The sequence below is a fragment of the Falco peregrinus genome, chromosome 2 (assembly GCF_023634155.1).
Source record: "Falco peregrinus isolate bFalPer1 chromosome 2, bFalPer1.pri, whole genome shotgun sequence".
NCBI lineage: Eukaryota > Metazoa > Chordata > Aves > Falconiformes > Falconidae > Falco > Falco peregrinus.
Window position 1 is genome coordinate 123351246 of NC_073722.1, and position 21689 is coordinate 123372934.

General features: G+C 40.7%; 1 protein-coding gene across 4 annotated transcripts in view; it reads left to right on the forward strand.

Moving 5' to 3' along the window:
• Positions 1-4669: 4669 nt before the first annotated feature.
• HELZ (helicase with zinc finger) overlaps positions 4670-21689 on the forward strand; it is a 91504-nt gene continuing 74484 nt past the window's right edge. For 2 of the 4 annotated variants that reach the window (XM_055794151.1, XM_055794153.1), the window contains exon 1: positions 4670-4759. Coding sequence is in view for 1 of the 4 variants with exons in the window: in XM_055794154.1 (XP_055650129.1) it covers positions 4753-4759 (7 nt within the window). In the remaining 3 variants the exon portion in view is untranslated. The remainder of the gene's footprint in view (positions 4760-21689) is intronic. The other 2 variants (XM_055794152.1, XM_055794154.1) reach the window with 2 other exon arrangements.

A 21689-nucleotide genomic window follows, 5' to 3' on the forward strand; every position in this document is an offset into this window, starting at 1 on the left:
CTCCGTGAGCAATTTAAAGGTCAACATAAAGGCATGCAGTCTTTTTTAAAAAAAAATGCATTGAGATTGAAGATCTTTGATCTTGACAATGTGGGATCAAACCATCATGTTAATCTGAACTTTGTATTTCCTATCTCCTCAATGTACCCTCAGCACCCCCTTATTGCTGTTTGCTTCTCAACACCCTCATTTTGTGGATCAAAGGAAAAGTGAATTAGTTTGACTACCAGTTGCTCTAGAAATTGTATGTGTTTAAAGAGTCCACACTGAAGAAATTTTATCCTTGGGTAATTATGAAGTAAGATTAAAGTTGAGATCATCTGTTCATTAGAGGACTCTGGAGGAATTCCAGGGAAATTTTCATGCTGGAAAATCGAAACTTGCTACTCTACAGCCTAATAATCAGACATTAATGGCTACTTAGAAACAGTTCGCTTTATTGTTTAGTGAGACTAAGTCTTACTGTTGCTATCTAACCTCAGGTCTACCACTGACTTGTTTGTGGCAGAGGGTAAACCACTTAACTTCTGCTAGTTTCCCATGACTGCTGCTTCTGAGGGAGTTCAAAAATTTGTAAAGGCCCAGTGTGCTAAGACAATAAAAACATTGCTTCTATTACTGCAATCAGTCTGGAACTTATATTGAGAAAGGCCTCCTGTTGTTTGTTCTCAGAGGTGAAAACTGCTCAAGATGTTAACTGCTGGGATGTTAGGCTCCAGGGTCCGGGAGGCAATTCAGTGTTGAACGGTACTTTTACGTGTTAATTGTAATGTTTTTTCCTGTATTGTGAAGTTAGACATCATGAGTGGAGCTGATTGAAAATAGAGTTCTCTGTATCGGAATTTAAGAAATGCCAGTTCCAAGAAACAGGAGTGAACTTTATCATAGAATGGAAATTGATGGTTCTGAATGTCCTGTGAAAGCAAAAGTTGCAGAAGGAAAAAACCCAGCAGCGTAAGTCTGAAATAATTGAAATAGTTTTGCTTTGAAAATGTAGAAACTAAGCTATAGCTGTGATTCCAAGTGTGCAGCTCATGGGTGAGCCAGGACTCTAGGGCTTTTTGGCTAGCAGCTCTCCATTAGCCCTGAAGCAAGTGAGGGTTTGAGAGTTCCCAACTCTTCCAGAATCCGTGCCACACCTTTCGGAGCTCTGCTCAGATCTTTGCTTCATGGCAGGGAGCCTGCCAGCCCTGAGTGGCCCCAGGTTTTCAAACTCCTGTTTTTTGGCAAGGAGCCTAGATTCTCCAAGGACCTGGGTATGGCTCCTAGCTTCATGGAATGGGGAGAAGGCCTGTGAACAGCCATGGATTTCCAGAATCCTGACTTAAGGGTAGGGAGACTGGATGTGTTAGTGCCTTCTGTACAGGGCTTCCTTGAAATTGCGGTCCCTGTGAGGTCGGACTTTCTGAACTTCCAGCAGGAAATTGCAATTTTCAGATCTGAAAAGTTTTGAAACACTAGGAAAATGTAAAAACGGAATTGAATTTGGTATTGGTGCAATCATTGGAGGGTTTTTTGTTCATGTTTTTTGTTTTAATCTCACCGTTCTAATGCATCCTTAGGAATACCACTGTTAGGCTTTTGAGGATCTGAGCCCTGTCAAGTCTCATGATGCTGAGCAGAGATTCCTTCTTTTTGTTCCTATCTCATGCCTCCCCATTGTGCCTTTGCAACATACACTGTTGCTTTTCTTCTGCTCCCAGATTCCATGTGACCAGCTGCTCCTGGTCTTCTTGGGCCTAGTACTGTGAGCTCTCCTCTTGTCATGAAATCCCATTAGTGAGCGTAGCACATGGGCATTCCAGGAACTCAGGAAGCCTGGACAATTCTGGAAATGCAGGCCAGCAGTCAGCATGTAACATGTTTCTGTGCCTAGCATAACACTGATTGAAGACCTGGCTAGTCAACTCGGCCTGTAGAGTTGTGAATGATGTGTTTGATTGCAGAGGTTGGAAGTCAAAATTGCAGCTTCTGCTGGGGTAATACACATCAAGGAGAGAGAGAGAGAGATCTCACGGAGTCTGTCCCACAGTAGCAGCTAACATTATAAGCGTATTTATTTAAATTATCCTTCAGTACGGTATAGAAGGATGTCAATAAAAGCCACAAGAACTCTCTTTATTCCCCCCCCCCCCATATAGTATATAACCGGTTGCTAGTAGCATACTCTGTCTTTTGTGCTGTTACACTAGAAGTGTCTCTGAAAATAAAGTTCAGTTCTGTTGAGGCCCTTTGGATTTGGGTTCTTGTCCCTTAGGCCACCTCCTCTGTCATTTGCACTTTGAGCAGAATTTCCAAGGTTAATGAGTGCTTGGAGCCCAAATTTGTTTTGGACCAGCAGTGCTCATCTTTTCATCTGGTAAAAAAAACCCCCAAAACAAAACTATGAAAGAGCTTTGAGGGGACACCACATAGAAGCAATACAGTTATTCCAGTGTTGCAGGCTCAGTGGCAGTACTCGGACAAAGCAGCACTTGGCAGCAAACCTCATCTCAGAGCTGTTGGCTCCCTCTGTAGCCTCTGGCATGTCCACTTTGGATTTATGCAATATGACAAACCTGTCTACGAAACAGCGTAAAACCTGCTTTATATAGGGGCTAAGAGGTTTAATTTAAGTAACAAGATCATAAAAAGCACTGGGTGTAATGGAACAGTCTCCATATTGTTTTATATGCAGCATTTTTTCTGAGATGGGTACCATAATCTTTCCCCAGCTCCTTTCTGCACCGTTTGTACAGGGCAGAGTTGCCACTGCTTTACCGCAGTCTTTGCCTTTCAGTACTTTCAGTATCAAAACTTTAAAACAACAACAGACAGCAATAAAAATGGTGTCTTGTAATTTTGAGCGAATCCTTCCTTGCATAACTCTATCACTAGCCACACTATTTTTTTCTTAGCATGGTATAAAGAAATGGACAAATATATAGGACAAATAGACTCAAAAGTTAATGACAGCTTATGTGAAAAATAAGCCCAGCAAATTTGTGTTTCACCCCAAACTGAACTCAAGAATACATGTGTACTTTTAGATAGATACACACATATAAAAATCATTATACTGTCCATTTTTTTTTTAATTACCATTTATTTTAAAGAAAACTTTCTTTGCATTTTGTAACTGAAAAATTTGCCAGTAATACAAAAGCTCACTAGGAACCATACCCAACCAACCTCCACAATAAAGGGACTAATTCCACTTCCACAACCTGGACTGAATGAGATGCAAAGTTAGATCCTAAACATGGTTTCATCTTTATCTGACTCATCCTAACTGCCCCCTTGTGCAGTGCCCATGGAAAACAGTTCAGTCACAGCATGCCCTTTTGGCTCACTGGGGATGGTGGCCTGGCTGGGTAGCAGAGTTGGCCTGTGGCCAGCTCTGCAGGAACGTGTTTGTCCTCCCACAGCGGCATCTCGTGGGTCGAGGCTGGAACCAGCTGCACTCCCCTCTGGCATGGCACTGAAACTTTATAAATATTCCCACCTGTATTTATAAAGTTGAATTAAAAAGTGGAACGATTTAAGTCTGGGGCTGTAAATGCAAAGGATTTCTTGAAATTTATTTCCTTCTGCATTTATATTTTTTGCAAGGAGCTCTCTCTTTTCAAATGCATTACTGATGAATATGGAAAATATTCTTGCGTCAAGTATCTTCTTGCACTGGCAACGCAGCAGAGGCTGGGCTGGTGGTTACTCTTCAAAGAGTTAGGAGGCGTTAAACGTAAATTTAAATATAAATGTATTTAGGAGAATCCAATACTAAAATGACCTGGATCTTATCAAAGTTGAAGGAAAAGTTTTTTAAAAACTCTGGGATCCTGTTTTGTTGCTAAGCTTCATTAAGGTCCTGAGGCAAGCTGTTGTCCCCTCAGGTTCGAGCCCACTCTGCCCTGCAGCCTGCCTTGGAAAAGCCAGCTTGAAGAACAGCGTAGGTATCGAGAATGGATTGCCACACATTCTGAAATCAGAGCTAACGGGGAAGGTTACTCGGTGAAAATAAAGCTGTTATGCAAAGCGGTGTGTGGGGTTCACGCGCAGCCAGGGGTGCGTTACCGAGGCAGGCGCCTGAGGCACAGGGCGCGCAGCCCCCTCACACGGCCCCCGCCTTCGGCGCGTTTATGGGCTCTTAACTGCTTCAAAAAAAGCCCCAAACAAAACGGAACAACAACAACAAACCACTAAAAAAAACCCAATAAGCCAACCAAGCCTGCAACAGTCGAATGACGGCGGAAAAGCCCCACGTTCGGCACCGGCGGCCTCTGGCAGCTCACCGCGCGGGCCCGGCCCCACCGTGCGCGCCCCTCGCACCAAGCCCGAGGGCGGCCGGGCCGCGGCCGCGCAGCGTCTCTCCCCTCCGGCTCCGGCCCGGCGCTCGCTGCCTACCCGCGGAGGCCGCCGCACGGCTCCCGCGAAAGGGGCGGCAAAAAGAAAACACCCCGCACCTCCCCCAAAACAACAACGCAAAGCCCCGGGGCTGCCGGTTTCCAGCCCGAGCGGCGCGGCAGTGCCTCTGCGGCGTGAGGGGAGAGCTGCAGACCGGAGTCCGGGGCTGCCCCTGGGCCGCCGCCGCGCCTGCCGTGCCGGTCCTCGGGCGGGGCGGCGGGTCCCGGTGCCGGTACCCTGCCGGCCGCTGCGCCCGCCGCCCTCCGCCTTCCCCCGCTGGCCGCCGGGCCGGGAGGAGGGCGGGGGAGGGATTTCCCACAATGCTTTGTGGGGACGTTGACAAGTGGATCCAAGATGGCGTAGAAAGTAATGACAGGTAAGTCAGGACTTCCCCATTCGCCCCCCGCGGGGGCCGAGGGCAGTCGGGCCCGGCTGGCGAGGGCTCCGGGGAGGCCTCGGGGGATCCTCGGTGCCGCGCAGCAGGCCGAGCGGCCGGGCGAGGGCTGCCGGCCGGCCCGGAGGCTGAGCGGTGCCGGCTGGAGAGGGCCCTGTGTCTGCGGAGGGGCCTGCAGCGGCAGCCGCTCGGGGGCTGTTTACGGGCAGCTCGGCCGGAGCCCCGGGGGTGCCGGGCTGTCCCGGGGGCCCGCGGCCGGCGACGGGCGGCCCGGCGCGGCCCTGCGCCCGGCGCAGCGGGGGCAGGCGGAGCGGCCGGCCGGGAGAGCCGGAGATGCCTCGCACCAGCCCGGCTTCCCCCGGCTCCGGGGGTGCGCCTCAGGGCGGAGGGTGGGGGGATGCGGAGGGGTGGGAGTCAGCTTTGTTTTTGTACCGGGCGGGGCGGGAGGGGACGGCTAGCGACAGCCAGGAAATAACAATAATAAACCAGAAGGGAGGGGAGAAAAAAAAAAAAAAAAGGTTTAGGTAGGGTTTGTTGAAAGATGGAAAAATAAATCGAAAGAATTTAACAGCTGTTGTAAAATTAACCCTTGGAGCAATCGAAGGACCGGCAGATGAGCTTATATTTTTGTTTTCTGCAGGAGACTTTGTCAGGGCTGAGCAGCTAGAAGTTGGGAGGTCTAACAGACCCTGAGATCACCTTTTGTACGATGCAACTGTTCTGAAACTGAAAAAGGGGAGTTTGTACTGCAGGTTGTGATACGGTCCTGCCAGCAGAGACTATGTGTGTGTATATATATATATTTATATATATATAACATATGTAGGGCAAATCCCCAAGTAGGGGAAGGGGATATGTTACCCCTCCTGGGGTGGGTCGTACCCTTTTATTAATTTCCAGATGAGTGGAGTCATTTGATATCAGTGATTTGTTAATCAAACTGTTGTTTGATTATTGTAACATGATTAAACATATCATTGATGGAAATTAAGAAATAACTGCAGGGAGACAGTTGCCAGATTGCTTTCCAGTTAATGAGAAAATGTGTGAGAGGTAACAAGGTAATAGGACTTTTGCATTGTCAGAGGTGCAGCAAGCTTGAGGTAAAGTTTTAAAATAACATATTTTGCTTTTCATTGCTTTTTCATTGAAGAAATAAAAGAATTCAGTTGTAAGATACAAGGGTATCTAGAGATGAATATCCTCATTGACAGGTTGAGTGCATCATGACTAGTCTTGTGTTGGGGTCTTCTAATGTTGTTCTTGGTAAATAATATAATTGAAACAAGGCAAAGGAGAAAATATTCCCCCCTCCCCCCCTTATTTCTATTAAGAAAAGACACATTCTTTTGTAAAAATGAAAAGAAAAAAAACAAACCTAAACACAAACCACAAAATTAAATTAAGTTATACTTGGCAAATTTGTATTATTTTCCAAGAGTGATTGGTAGAACAGGGAGGTTTTACAATAATGTGCTTTAAATTCAGTTGTTCAAGTACTTTTGAGTCATAGCAGATTGTGAATGAAAACTCTGTTGTTGTTTTTTTAATGGCAAAAGTTGTTTGATTGGGACAGCCTGGGGTTGCTGGGCCGCTTGCTGGTCCTCTGTAGCGAGGAGCTGATTTTGAACATGCAGTTGAAACTTAATGAAGGGAAAGTGTACAAGTGATCACCACATTCCTGCCCCCTCTTTGGGATTCGGTGTGGGGGGATTCACTCTTAAATGACTTAGGCTCTGGTAATCTTAGCTTTTACAATGCAGAAATTGTGAGCAGCGAAAGCTGAATTAAGCTTTTTTTGTTGAACTTTAATTAGCAGAACAGTTTTTCTTTATTGGTAAGTGAAGGAACATTTTGTGTGTTATTACTGATAAAATTGAGTTCTCTTTGTCATTTGTTATGAAAGCAGAAATGACTTTTTCTTCCTAGTTAAAATCACATTTCTATTATCACTCCTTACCTCTGTGAATTTTTTTGACTTACGAAATGTACAGAGTGTGTATTTCCCCTCCTTTAATTCATACGGACGCTGTGCCTTTTTAAGTGAGTCAGATTAATTTTTCTGTGAAAGAAGCTTGTTAAACTGATGGCTGTAGGACTTGAAAGGTTGTAATAGCTGGTTTTGTTGGGTTTTTTTGTTGTTTTATTTTTGAGGGTTTTGTTTTTTAGGGGGATTGTTTTGGGCTCTCCCCAGCAAACTGAAAATTAAAGTGAGATGTGGAAGTGGCTTCTTAACCTGTAATATGTCCCAGTTCTGTTTCTTGACCTCTCATGGAGGAATCTTTCCCGTGCTGAAATCTCATTGGCTTCAGAGGAATTGCTCCTGCGCTTTGGGATCCATATTAGTAGATCTGGTTGCAGGAGAAGGGCTGGAGTTGGGAGAGAACTTCTGCTCCAGTGTTAGATTTACGGAGAAGTTCTCATCTCAGAAAAAAGTAACGGTGTCTACAAGGTTTGAAGAGGTAATATTTCCACATGGGTAGGGTACAGGCCTACTGCTTGAGAGATCTGGACAGCCTGATGCAAACCACTTCACCTGTTTATGCTTCCTTTTGAAGGAATTTAAAACAGGACTAGTGAATCTTACCAACTTGTGAAGAGTCTTGAAGCCTGTGGATGAAAGAGGCTATGTAAGAGCTAGGCAATATTACTACTAATGTTTTCCAACTCTCTTAATTTAGTAGTCTGATGAAATATTTTCTCCATCTTTGGCAATTATTTTTGTTACTAAAATCCCCTTTGCAATTATAGCTGGATATTCTTTCTGACTTTCACTGTGGTTTTGTTTTCTTTCTATTTGTTGTTTGCTACCATCTTACATGTGCTACTGTACTTTATTCTAGGTATTTTCATTTTAGTAATGGCAGAAGCAATTGCTGGAGCAATTCAGATTATTAGTTGAAAGCCCTTGAATCTTTCACGTCACTGGCATTCCCTCCTGAGGTCAGTGGTACCTAATGGGTCTGGTAGCAGGAGCAAAATCTAAATGAGAAACTTCTTTTGTAATAATTTAAATCCTGGCCCCTGTGTATGGCTGAATAACTAGGGAAAGCTGTGGGAGCTGGCTTGGAGAATGAGAAGGAAGGATGCTGTCGTCCTACTCTAGCTTAGGGATAGAGTAGTTGAACAGCTGGCATTCCCCCTGCTTTGGGGATCAGTAGGCCAAGTAGCCTAGTAAATGTGAATCTTGTCCTTACGTTTTTCCTAGAGTTGCTAAAGACTTCTTACTGGAAGCAGATCCCCAGAGCTGCTCATTGTGCAGGATTGCTAGCGGCTCATCGTGGGGGAGAAAACAGCCAATTTTGTATTCCTGACCTCCCCTCCTGCTCGCGTATTATAGCTGTTTAATCTTTTCTTACTTCATTTGTTGAGGTCCTAAGGCAAGATCCCATTATCGCTACATGGTATATGTATTTTCCCCCTCTCAATGGAAGTATTATGGGTTAGATTATCAGAACAAACAAGACCTTCCTATTTTTGTTCTTGTTTGTCCTGCTGTTTCTTCTGTGGTCTTTGGCAGTAGTCAACGCTTGTGTTTATGTATATCAATGACATATATTTAAAGACACTGTACTTTGTATGTTTGATTTCTTACTTCCTTTGGTAGACTTCTCCAACTGTCATTCTTTTTTCAGCAAGGAAGAAAAGAGAGAATATTAAAAAAGAGACCGCTTTTCCAAAAGTTTGCACACAGCAAGGGTATGGAATAAAAAAACCCAAGGAATGCTTGGTCTTGTGGAGCTTGTGACTGGGAAAGTAAACACTTGTTTTCTCCTAGTATTTATTTGACAGGGGGTGGGGAAGAGAAAGAAAATAACTGAACTTTATAGATAGTAAAATGAGGAGTCTGCAAGGTCAGACTCTCCACAGAAACAGGCCAGCTTCTCGTGATTTCATTATGGTGGTATTGATATGTAACTTAAATTCTGTATTCAGAAACAGTCTTGCTTACTGAGCTTTCATCTTTTCTTCACACAAATATTTACAACATGAAGTTTCAACCAGAAAGACTCACTCATGTCTGAGAAACACAGAAAAGTGACTATTAATGTAGGAAAAGAAGTGATTAGGAATTTAAGCAGGGAGATTGTAATTACTCATGGGTAAGAATTTTTTTCTGTTGCATTTCTATTGCACTGCTAGTTGAAGTTAAAGGATGCTTTATGTGGCTGTGACATAATAACAAAATATTTCTCTATAATTTTATATGCAAATTCATTGTCATAAATTTAATAGAGATGCACTGGTTATTTATCCAGTCTTTTCTCAGAGTCCTCCAAAATACCTAATTTCAGACTTAATACAGGAAAGCCAGATAAGAAATCATACATCTCAATCTTTTTTCCTTCTTAAATGTAATTTTACTACACTGAGAGGTTTCATTTCATAACTAAAAAGTTTGAATGGTTACTGTGGCCCCTTCCTACTTAGAATGAGTACAAACTATCAATTTTTCGAAGTGGTGTGGAGTCTTTGTTAGGTGTCAGGAGGCTCATACTTTGGCAAGAAGGTAATTTCGAATTTGTAACACTGAACTATACAGCTTTTCCAAGAAGCAGTAGGTACACAGTTGATAGCAAGAGCTTTTGCAAGTGATTTTGTAAAGAGATGTTCTGTCGATGTTACTGTAAACTTGTGTGATTTGTTTCTGTTAGTCTCAGGAAGTACCACTTGCATGAGGAATGATGTGACAGAGGTGGATATTTTTAATCTTTGGCTTATATGTGGTTTAGGGAAATAAATTTTGTGATCTCTCCTGTTTGTAGGCAGTAGGAAGGCTGATGATTCTCAGAGCTGTAATGACTAAACGTTGGAAGAAAAAGAATAATAGAATTATGTTAGGTATGAAATTTTGAATGTTGGAGTGGCAGGAAGTGAAGGGTAGAAGTGTGAGCAGTGTGTGGATTTGTCTAAACTGGTTTTATGGTAGTTAGGGTAAGTGTTATTTAGAAATGATCTTTCAGTCTGTGAATTTTACAGTTTGTTTTTTTTTTCATAGTTACCTGTAGCAAAAATACTGTATTTATCAAAACAGTAAAAATTACACTGCTTAAATATGCTTAGAAGATCTTTTGGGGCCCTTCAGACCCCATGGGAAAAGGAAAATACATAACATGACAAGCTGTTTTTGAGAATATTGGTTGTTAGTAATGTGGCATGAGTGTTTAATTTGCTGGAAAATATTTAGTGGTTCAGCAAACCAAGAAAGTAGCAAATCTTTGTGGACATAATAAATGGAAAATGCCACAAATAAAAAGCATAGTGGTTTTGGCAGCATATAAAATAATGCTTCTTCCTTATATATCTTCTCACTTAATGTAAGATTATCTGTATTTTTGTCACTGAAAATTTAATTTTATCCTGCGGTAGTTCTGGGGGGAATGGGGACAGGCAGTGCGCTTCTGCTTCCAAGTGATGTTCCTTCGTTGCTGTCTACTACATCCCCATCAGCTAGTTGGGATTCCCAAGTACTGTTGACCAGCCACGACAGCAGCCTTGCGTCTGCTCCTCTGCCATCTTGGGAGCCAGAGTTGGGCTTTTCTCTTTGTCTACGCAGGGAGGTCGTTAAGGGGAATGTGTTTTTTTACTGTACTTCTGAAGCTGTGCTCACAGTGCTGTAGCTGAGTGCTGTGGCTATTTTATTGAAGTGATGTTTTTGATTATAGTTGTTTGTGCTAATGGTTTTTGAGGTAACCGTACTCTGACCATATCTTAAGACACTCACACATTTGGAATGGTACAGGACATTTGTTTTGTCGTTTGAACTGACTGATAGTACTTGGCTGTAGTTTTGTTTATATTTGTTTGGCTAGGCACTGATCTTCCGAAGTTTTGTCGAATTATGCCATTAACCACAGTAGGATCGTTACTCATTCCTGCTGATGTCTGTTCTTTGAGTGGGGTTTAAGATACGTGACTGAATCTCTAATGTTCATGTCAAAAGGAATGAGTAGGGTGAATGCCATTGGGAAATTTGTGTTTTGGATACAAGTTGTGGTGTTGCCCGTAGGGTTTGCTGTGTGAGGAGAACTTGAGAATCCATGTTCTATTTTCAGGAGAGGTCTAAAAATTGAACCTGTTGGTAGTATTGTATTCATGCATTTGAGGAGAGGAAACAGGGGTGGTTTAAAAGCATTATCTAGATGCAGAAGGGTTAATATAATTAAAATACAGAGTAAGAAGACAACTCCCTAAACCAGGCTTAGCTGTATTATGCCAAGCTGTTTGAAGCACGGTCATGTAAAAATGAATTTCAAAGGTTATTTACAATAAAGATAGCAATTTTTAGTGGTGGAGGTTAGTTATTGCTTTGAACTTTCAAAACAGCACACAAAAATATCATACACAGTTACATAATAGGTATGGTTTTGGGAAAGATGTGTTTGCAGTATCTGTGGGTGGCATGATTGTGTTATTAAATCTGTTATGGTAGGACCCTTTTGTGCTAAGCACTGTATAAATGCCTAACAAAAATCTCAGTCACAGTATTATTCGCTACTATAATAAATTTAAGTTCATTATAATGCTGCAGTGAAGACTGAGGTATGTTGAAAGAAAATTTTCCTGTTGTGTCACAACTTTCTGGCTTATTTCTGTGTTCAGTTTGTGAACTGTGCACTGCAACTGTGCAACATAACTATCAGTTGTTTTTTATGAAGATTTTTATTTCTTTTCCTTCTTGAATGGATTGAAAGAGCGACTCATGTTTTGCATCTCAAACAGAAAATGGAGTTAGGGCTTTTATTATTTGTTTTTTCCTATCCACCTGTAGAACTGTGGTATATACTGTGGCATCTGCATTTGCACTGGTGATCATAGCTGTGTTCTTCAGGTAGATCTGCTAATCATAGGGGTGTGCTGCTTTGCAATACTGGGACATGTCAAGGGTGGAGAAAGTTCTTGTATGAAAATGAAGGTGACATTTGAGGAAAGCCTGTTTCAGCATCACTACAATATCCCTGCTAAGAAAGCGTGGATGGAAGCCACTGAGCTTTGGAGCTCCTTAGCGGTTGGGGGCGGGGGGGCAGGGAAGAGTTTGCATAGGGTTTTCCAAAAAGGGAGTTGCTGCCATAAATAATTTCCTAATTTAAAAACACTTCTATTGCTGAAATCCAAATACAGCTGTATTGAAAGTAGCTGTGAATTGAACACAAGGGTGAAAGTTAGGAACTAATTTTGATTCTGTCTCTGAGACTGATGAAATTGGCGAATTTTGGCAAATGAACTGTGGTCAGGTGCTCTCTGAAGACAGTGCTGTGCAAGTTGCAAGTTCGGTGAGCATCATGGAAAACTGTGATGTATGTTTTTGCGTTTAAACTTCTGAAATACATTTGTAAATGTTCTGATGTGTTTTGTGTTGAAATGATGCCTGGGAATCTTCTTTGACTGCCCAGTGCATTCCTTGGGAGCACAGTTCTGTACTCGTTCGGCATTTTGAAAATTAGGTGACAGATATTTAGTCACATATACACAGATTTATCTATATATCATACAGCAGACATTTCTCAAAAAGGACTTTTGGCAATATCTCATGACTCAGCTGAGAAGAATATTGGTAATTGCATGACTGTGGAGCTCCTTGAGATTAATGATGTTCACTTTTGTTGGACAAAATTACTACTAAACGTTATAATGTGAAATGTGCAGTGACACTCAGGAGCAAGGCTGTGATCTGTTATTCAGGTGTTTAAAAGAGAGGTTCTGCCACAAGTAGGCTGTAGTTTTAAAAGATGTGGATTATGATGTTTAAAACAGCTTTTAGAATATGAATACTGTGTTCTTCTGCAAAGTCTGTTACAGTTTGAGACTTGCAGGTTGGTGCTGCTCCATGGAGAGCTGACAGTTGTGCAGTGCTGATTTTTCCCTTTGTTTTTCTCTAGCAAATTTTATTAAGAGAAGCAAAGATTAAATTACTTTTCTAATGCATTTTTTTAAAGTAAGTAATTGGTGATGTTGTTATGGGGATAAGATGGTAACCATGGGACAGTATTTCAATTAAAATGCCCTCATCTTGGGTAAGTGTGAGAAACTCTTACTCTCAAAAAGCACTAAGGACATACAGGTATATGGAATACAAACTGCTGCTGTTAACCAGTTATTATGAAATATTGTTTACGTGAAGATTTTCTAGGAAGGAGCCAAAAGAACTTTAGGTGGGGCAGAAGCACCACCTATTATTATGTTACCTGATGCTTACTATGACATACTCCTCATTTCAGTTGGTTATTACTTGCCAGATTTTAATTATTCGGGTTGAAATTTCCCATGGTAGGTGTCTATCGCAGGCTGACTTTTTGGGTGCTGTGCAGGGAGTGAAGGGTTCTGCCAGCATGGTTCTTTTCTAAAAATTGGGTAAAAAAAAAGAAAGAAAAAAATCTGATGACCTATAGTGCTGCTTCGTAAAAAGTTGAGATGTGGTGTAGTATGATGTTTCTGCCAAGCGTATACTTGTTATCAGCCCTGTGAAAATCTGCTCCGTGTTGGTCAAATTAGCATTTAGTACAAATCTAAAAGATCATCCCTGCAGTGAATATACTTCAGCCTGAGCTAAGCGGGATTGTTGTACAATTTGAAGGGTAGGGCTTCTGCATGTTCCCTGGTATGACTTTGGACAAAAATGAGAGCACAGAGAATTCCCCGTCTCGACTCCCCATACCCAGTTCCTCTTTCCTACCAACGCTGCCTTCCTGCAGCATAGACGAGGCAGCGACTGGATTTAAACAGAGGTTGCAAACTGCAGTTTTTCACAGAATGTGTAGAGTAAACATGGAGATGGGGTGGCTGAACAAGGAGATTGAGATTGAAAAATATTAGTGCTAGAAAGAAATAGAAGGGAAGCTGTACTGTATGGGTACCTATAATTTATAATGCTAATACAATTGTTGGAATACAGTTTCACTGTTAGCATACATTAGAAAGTGTTTCAGAAATGGAGTAGGGGATAGCAAAAAAAAAAAAAAAAGGGCAAATCATACTTAAGCCTCACCTTTGCTGTACTTCATTTTCTGTATTTCTAATGGATGCTCCCATGTTGTGATGTAGAGAAATGCTGAATACTCATAAATCACTCAGGCAGACACTTTGATCATATAAAGGGCTATATAATACAGGGCAGAGCATAATGGGGAAAAATCACTTCTAGTTGTCTTTATCTGAATATAAGACATTTACAGAAACTTTTGACTTCAGTGTGTATTAATGTCTTAATTCTTTGTAAAATGCGAATAACGTCAGAAGGATAAAGATATTTTCTTAATACTTGTGAAGTGCTGGGTCACAGTATTTATAAGCATTGAAAAGTTAATGAAAACATTCAAATGCAGTCTTGAGAATCAGATTTTAGCAGCATGTAGTAAATAAGTCCTTAGGCCCTGTGTTGAAGTATTTAACTATGTGTCCATTAAGCAGCAGCCTCTGTTCTGCCTGCTCATTCTGCCAGGTAGCCCTTGGAAAATGTAGTATGTGACTAACAAGTTAAAGGCAATATCATAACGCAGACGCACAAGAGGGCCAACATAAGCTTGTACAGATACTTTTGTCATTATACAACTTTCGAGTATTAAACATTACAATCTAGTATTTGTACTGTAATTTTAATGAATGCAATATATTTATATATTTGCTTTGTGTAACTAGGAATCTGGTATCTGTCGGTTATGAATGGTTTTCAGTCAAAGCAAGTACACACCAGGTAGATCATAGAATGTAGAATCATTTAGGTTGTTGAAAAGACCTTTAAGATCACAATTCCCGCTGTTAACCCAGCACTGCCAACCCCAACTAAACAGTGTCCCTAAGTGCCACATCTACACGTTTAAGTCCCTCCAGGGATGGTGACTCCACCGCTTCCCTGGGCACCCTGTTCTGATGCTTGACCACTCGTTTGGCGAAGAAATTTTTCCTAATATGCAATCTAAACCTCCCTGGTACAACTTGAGGCCATTTCCTCTTGTCCTATTGCTTGTTACTGGGGAGAAGAGACCGGCCCCCCCTGCCTACAGCCCCTCTCAGGTAGGTCTCCCCTCAACCTCCTTTTCTCCAAGCTAAACACCCTCAGTTCCCTCAGCAATGTTGTACTTTGACTTGTCACGTATTTTGCTTGGATTCATCAAGGTGGGTAATATTTTCAGACAGCTGTGTGAAAAAGGATCATTTTAAAGGCAGGAGATGATGTTAAGCGTGCTTTTGTGGTGGGTGAGGTGTTTACAAGTGCTAAGGCCATGAGTTATTTTCAGATTTTGAGCCAAAGATAGACACTTTGTCCATGTGTAAATGTTGCTGCCACTGGCTGTATAGATTTTCCTTTCTGCTGTTATTTCCAAAATGAAAACAAGAGATTAGTAAAGGTAATAAAGTGTTAATAATGGCTTAATAAAGTGTACTGATATAATGCATAAAATAAATCTATGCATGCAATAAAATCTAAAGTTGTTACTATCTGTGATGTATGTAAAATGTTTTAAAGAACACAGGATCCAGATGTGGAAGGCATTTGCTCTTAATCTCAGTTGCTGCTATATTTTTCTTCCTATTGTTATATGAATGGTAAAGCATCCACAAGCACTTGTTCCTTTTTCCGTAAATGTGGATGTGTTTACTCTATATGTAAGTTTACAGGATCAGACTCTCCATTTATGTGCCCAGAGATCAGTTGTCCTCCTAATTTATGGTACTCTCTTTGGTTTTTCAATGTGGAAAGGTAACCTAAGTATTTAATGGTAGGGGGCATCATGAACCTTTTAATTACACCCCCCCCCCACCCCCCTTCTTGACATCAAGCATATCATGTTCCTGAGAGGCCATGTAGCAGAAGTTCTTGCTGCTGTTTGGCTATATAATAAAACCTTGAAATAAGCTTTTCTCATTCTGTATGCTCCATTTCAGATTTAACATCATTTTTGGAATTTAAAGTAGGGTCATTTCGCCTGGAGTTGTACAACATTAACCAGAGTAATTCAGTTATTTCAGAAAGCTGATTAGATTGTCCTCTCTCTCAAGGGTGGAGACTTTTGTATTTGTTCTGTAAGGTGTGCAGTACATTTCTGAGTGCTGTGTATAACTAATATTACTGACTTCAGCCATAATTGCAGTAAATGAGTGCATGAGATCTCTGCTATTTTATTTTTCTTAAAATAAAAAGAAGCAAAAGCAGCTTTCATGTCATTCTTTTCTGCACCCTGCGCATGAAAGGTGCACCTTTTTCTCGCTGTTCTGTTAAGCCTTTCACATTGGTATAGTGCACTATTATTATCTACTCTCATTTTATTAAATTATTTCTGAGTGTGGGATTATTTATGACATGTATGTTGTGACACTAGGAAAGTGTATTTTTCCTGTGTATGTCTGAAAGTGACTTCTGTATTTTGTGCAGCTGTGTTTTATTCCTTCCTAGAGGCTTGAATAAAATGTTTTTTTGTCTTAAGGTGAAGATAAGTTTATTTTCCTCACCTATAGTGATAAAATAAATATTTAATTTTATTTTGCTAATCTAAAGGTATGTGAGTGGTGTTGTGGAGTACTACAAAAGCAATTACTTAACATCTGGGGGTGCAAGCGTGCCTTAAGATGGGATCACTAGAGATGGCAGAGGAACTGTATAATATGATTTAACATTAGATAGATGTATTATTCCCTATTTTAGTATGTGGGTGGACAAATGCAGTTTTATTTGCTGTCTTGATAGTTGAATTTCAGTGACCCATCATTTTTAACTATAACATTGGCATTTTCACAGTAGCTAAAATTTTACTGTGTAGTGTACTCAAGGTATGGTAATTAATGCAGATTATTAAATGAACCCAGATCTCTCCATACCTGTGTAAATTAAAAGTGTCTTTTTGGTCTTTTCCTGATAATTTTGAGCGAGAGGGAGCTAGAAGACTCTTCAGTCACAGGGATTATGTCTGTACCAACTTTCTGACTCCCTAAATACTAATTTTCTGTATTATGGAAACGACAAATATCTGAGGCCATCGTATGTGAATAGCTTACATCTCAATTTTACCAGTAACGAACTTCAGAAAGCCATGCGATGTGTACTGCTGGTGTCTATAGTCTAAAAAGTTTGGGAACTCTGCTTTACTGAAACCTGCAAAGTACTGGATGGATCCTTGAGCAAATGAATGCAGTTTATGGCTTTTATCATTATGGGCAAGAAAAATAAATTGATGAGTGATATTTTGGTACAGTGCTGTCTTCTCGCTGGGTAGATGGCAGCATGTGGCAGTAATTGGTGGGGTAACTGATGTCTTGGTATCAATAAGAGGCTGAATTATAACTTACCCTTTTCCTGGGTGGACTTAAAGTCTGGGTTTTGTTATCTGTCTTGTTACACATTTTTTATAAAACTTTGCAGCATCTTTGAGACCCATTTGACTTCTGTGAAATTCAGTTCTAATTGACTTGAAGTTCAAAAGTTACTGGGGAAGGACAGAGCAACCAGCCTCAAAAATAAACCTAGTAGATTTCTTCTTGCCTCTTAAAAGGAATTGCTGGGAAGTTATGATAAAACAGCTGTCTCTTCTTGACTTCCTACCTGAACATGTTTAAAACTTCTGTCCAGGTTGGTGGCCAGCTTTTCCAATTTGTGAGAAGGGCTGGAAAATCACCAAGGGTTCGGGAACACGGCACGGTCACCACACGTGTTTCCTTAGAGAGGGGCAGAACGAGTTGAATTCCTGCCCTGCTTTCTCTGAGCCTGTGCCAGCTTGACCGCGGTAGGGAATGGAAGAGCAAACCCTTCCTACCCGCTCCTTTCCTGCAATACAGCGGGCTGCTAACAGGAGGACACAGCTGAACAGCTTTGGCAAGGAATATTTGGGTGCTTTTTTCTCTCAGCAGAACTGTTTGAAGGGTTATGGGTTATAATGGGAGGCAGCTGGAGAGGCTTTTCCCCTGCATGTTCCCTATGGCAATGGGTCTCATTCGTGGGCTTCGGTTTGCAAATCCCAGGATGTGGCTCTTGAAGTATATTCAATTGACAGTAAATTCCTACCAGTCTCACTGTAGGACTGCAAGTTGAACATCATTGCTTTAGCATAAATCTTTACAAGAGATGTTAATGCCTGGTTAAAATATGTAAATATTTACTGACTTGTCTACTGTTTGTCAGCTTGGCATGCAAGACCTCCGATCTGATCCTTCTGTCTTGGCAGACATTGGGAATTTTGCCAAGAACATTAATAGGAACAGCATTGTGCCCTCTAATCTGTTTGTTTATGAAGTACACGAGAGTTATCTGGCTAGATGCTTTACAGTGAATTGAAAAAGCATCTGTTTGAAATTTTTTAGGAACTGTCGCATACTTTTAACTTATCATTATCTTAATGTATGGACCCTTTGATTCCATAAAATACATTGGTAAGCTGTGAAGCATGAAAGTGCACAGTCATGAGTTAAACTGCTTTGAAACACTAAAATTTTAGTTCATGGTGTTCTCTCCTCCTACACTGATTTTTAGCTTGAAGTTGGCTCATCAGACTGTGGAGTAGTTCTTCCAAAGCCTCCTGTGCACCAAGCAGGCGTAGTGTTTGCTTGAAAATAAATGACTGTGTAGATCACATTGTTTATCGCTTTTCCTCCTCAAGCTGTCCCTTCTGCCTTTCCCAACCCCCTCTGCAGTTCTGGAGGGGAAATATGCAGTTTTATTTGGAGATTACTCTTTTCACGTTTGTTTATAGAATCCCTTTGGAAAGAAGGCGAAATACTCATTAGGAATATTGAGCCTGAAAATCATTAGTTGTAGGGGAGGAAAAAAAAGTCCCTCACAGTTCATTGAAAAAAAAATACCCAGTTTAAGTTATACCAGTTGGAACTAACCGGGTCTTTTAAATAGTATTTTGAGGAAGCTAAGCTGAGCACCACTTGACCTTCAAAGAAATGTAAGATCAGTACGTTTTCTTCTGCTTAAAAGGCAGGAGTTTTTTGGAGGTACAAACAGTAATGCCAGGGTTAGATTTCTGGATTAGCCAGCGAGGAAGAGTTGTGTAAACTTTTGCCTGTGCTCTAGTCACCATGATGTTTACTGTTGTATCGGGTGGGATTCACAGGCACTGTGTTTAAATGGTTTACTTGAGTGCATAAATCGGGAGCCTTTCTGTAGGCAGCGGTGCTGCTGTGAGACGATTCAAAGCTAAGAAATGCTTTATAAATGCTGATAATAAAAGTTCTGTTGATATGACATTGTGCCTCTATTTCTTATGTCCGCCCACCTATTTCAGATGTGTAACTTCAATGCCTGTGTATTGTTACTTCAAAATTTTGAATTTTGAAGATGTATTAAACTTTGCTGTTAGAATAAATTGTTACTCAGATTTGAATTTGGAACTCTTCCGGCATGCAGCTCTCCAGGTCATTTTGAGAAAATGAATAATCCTGACATTTGTTCTGTTACATGCTTAGTATTTTAATTTCGGTTTTACAGACAGAAGAAGTGAAGTGCATATGCAGTTTGCTCAGTTTTGCAAACAGAATTGGCAACATTACATTGACCTTGTGACACTTAAGTTTTCAATTCTAATCTGCAATAATTCATACTCATGGAGTGAATGTAGAAATTCCAGTTTTACACATGAAATTTTTTAAAAATATACATTTATAGAACTCAAATTTATTTTGACAAGTGTCTCCTTTCCTTGGCTGTTAAAATATTAACTGTTCTGAAATAATTTTACACACGGGTAGGTCAGGTACTACAGTAGACTGGATATTAAGAAAGCATGGCTGTAACCCACATAGTCTAGTCTGAGTTGCTAATTTGGGCACAGCTCAGGGGACCAAAACTAGGAGCATGGGTTTTTAAAGAGTCAGCAGGAAGAGCCAGGTGCCTCCAAGGAACAGTTGAGAGGATCTGGATTGGAATCTGAAGTAGATGGTGCAAATACCCAATAAACGTGCATGTTTGTGTCTGCACTTACGGGTATAAATGGAATTGAAATTAAATCTGAGAGCCTGAGTGTGTAATTTTCTGTATGTCGTCCACATACTAGTTGTCTATGTTACGATTAGATTGTTTTAAAAACAAATTACACTGCAGCAGCTCCTTATCTATCATTGTCCCATGCACTGTGACTTCAGTGGTTTTTTTTAATTACATTGTGAAATACTGATAGTGTGACTCAGTTTAGCCGGGTAGCCAAACAGCCAGGTCCTGACATCTCTTGGCTCCACTTAATCCACAGGTTTTTGCTTAGGGTCAGTTATGTCCTCTGAATTGCCCTCTTCAGTTTTCAAGTCGACCAAAGAAATTGTGTGGCCTTTGCAGTACCGTAGGCCACTGCTGGGCATGGAAAATCCAGCTTCTCCTGCCTGAAACAGCCAAGGTCAATATGTATCAAACCAGCATAAGATAACGGATAAGTAACATGTTTTTCTTTTACGTGGCGCCATGTTGGAGAAGGGTTCGGTAACCCAGTTTTCCGACGCCTGTCAGTTATGCTGGTCAGGTCAGTTAGGATGGGATCTCTGTATAATCAGTTTTGGGAATAAACACAGAAGCTTTGATCAGACTTTTGGTCAAAGGAATTTTGGTTGTATGTCAGCCAGGAAGTGAGGAAACCGGCAGCGCAGCAGAGTTCATGAAACCCTCTTTTCAGTCCCTTAGGGGAAAACAGAGTGTACATGAGAAAAACATCAATTAACTATTGAAGCAGATCCTAGATTTGTAAAATGGACCGTGGCCTAAAATGTTAGTGAGATGGAAATGAGTGTAATTTTTAGTTATATCTAGAAAGGATCCTTGCATAAACAGCTTAAGAATACCTGACATTTATATGATTGAAAATATGTGCTTAAGCGATCCAGCTGAGTGTCTTTAATGGAATTATTCCATGAATGAATTTACTCATATGTATGGAAATGCATAACCTACTTGCCTGTTCCTGTTCTGATTGAAAATGGGGACTTATTTTTAATAGAAAAAGAAATTACCTGCATGAATCGGGTAATATTTTGCAAGGTCATTCTTAAGTATCACAGAAAGAGACATATGTCACAGATTTGTATCAGGATAACTGCAAAATACTGATACTTGTGTTCCTTCATTTTTGGGAAGATACATTTTGTACATAAGATTTTTTTATATGAATGTTGTAAAAGAGAAGGTGGCTTAAGTCAAAATTGTCTTGAAAAATCAATCTTCCTTTATGTTTCTATATCAATATTGAAAATCAAATTTTAAGAATGGAGGGGAACACATAGAGCACTGTGTCGCATAACATATGGAAAGTATGGTTTACATTTCTACCGTGTATTTGCTTACACAGGTGTTAATGAGAGAAGTGGGTTAGCAAATTATTTTTCATACAAAGAAAATACATTTATTTGACCTTCAATTAACTTCTTGAAGGTACATTACCTTAGTTTGGTTAAAAAGATCAAGCATAAAGGAAGTTTTTTAGCAGTGAATTTTTAAAATGGGCTAAAGATAGTTGAGACAATTGTAATAGTTGATATATAGACATAAATATTGATAGTGTGCTGTTTGCTAAAAATGAAAATGAGAATTACATTTTTCCTCCTTTCAGTTATCAGAACACATTTTTGTCAGTGTCAAGTCTGCTTTAAAGTATAGTGTCTCTAGGGATATGTATAATATATTTAAATATTACGTCAAAGGATAATGTAGTCAGATTACAGAAGTGCTTTGCTTTTCTGCGGGTGGTGTAGATAGTGGATAACCGTTTGTCTCAGTTTACTGGCAGATAATGTTGTCTGTCTTGCATACAGATTTTTATCACGACTGTTTCACCCCTCCCCAATATTTGCTTTAAAATTATTTAAGAAGTTCTGCACAAAGGTGTTGGTGTGCAGGGGTATCTAGACTTTCTGAGGCATGAATGGAAGTAGCCCAGCTGGAGGAAGAGACAAGTGGTTTGCTGTTGACCTCCACTTCTTTCTCGTACATCTTTGTCCT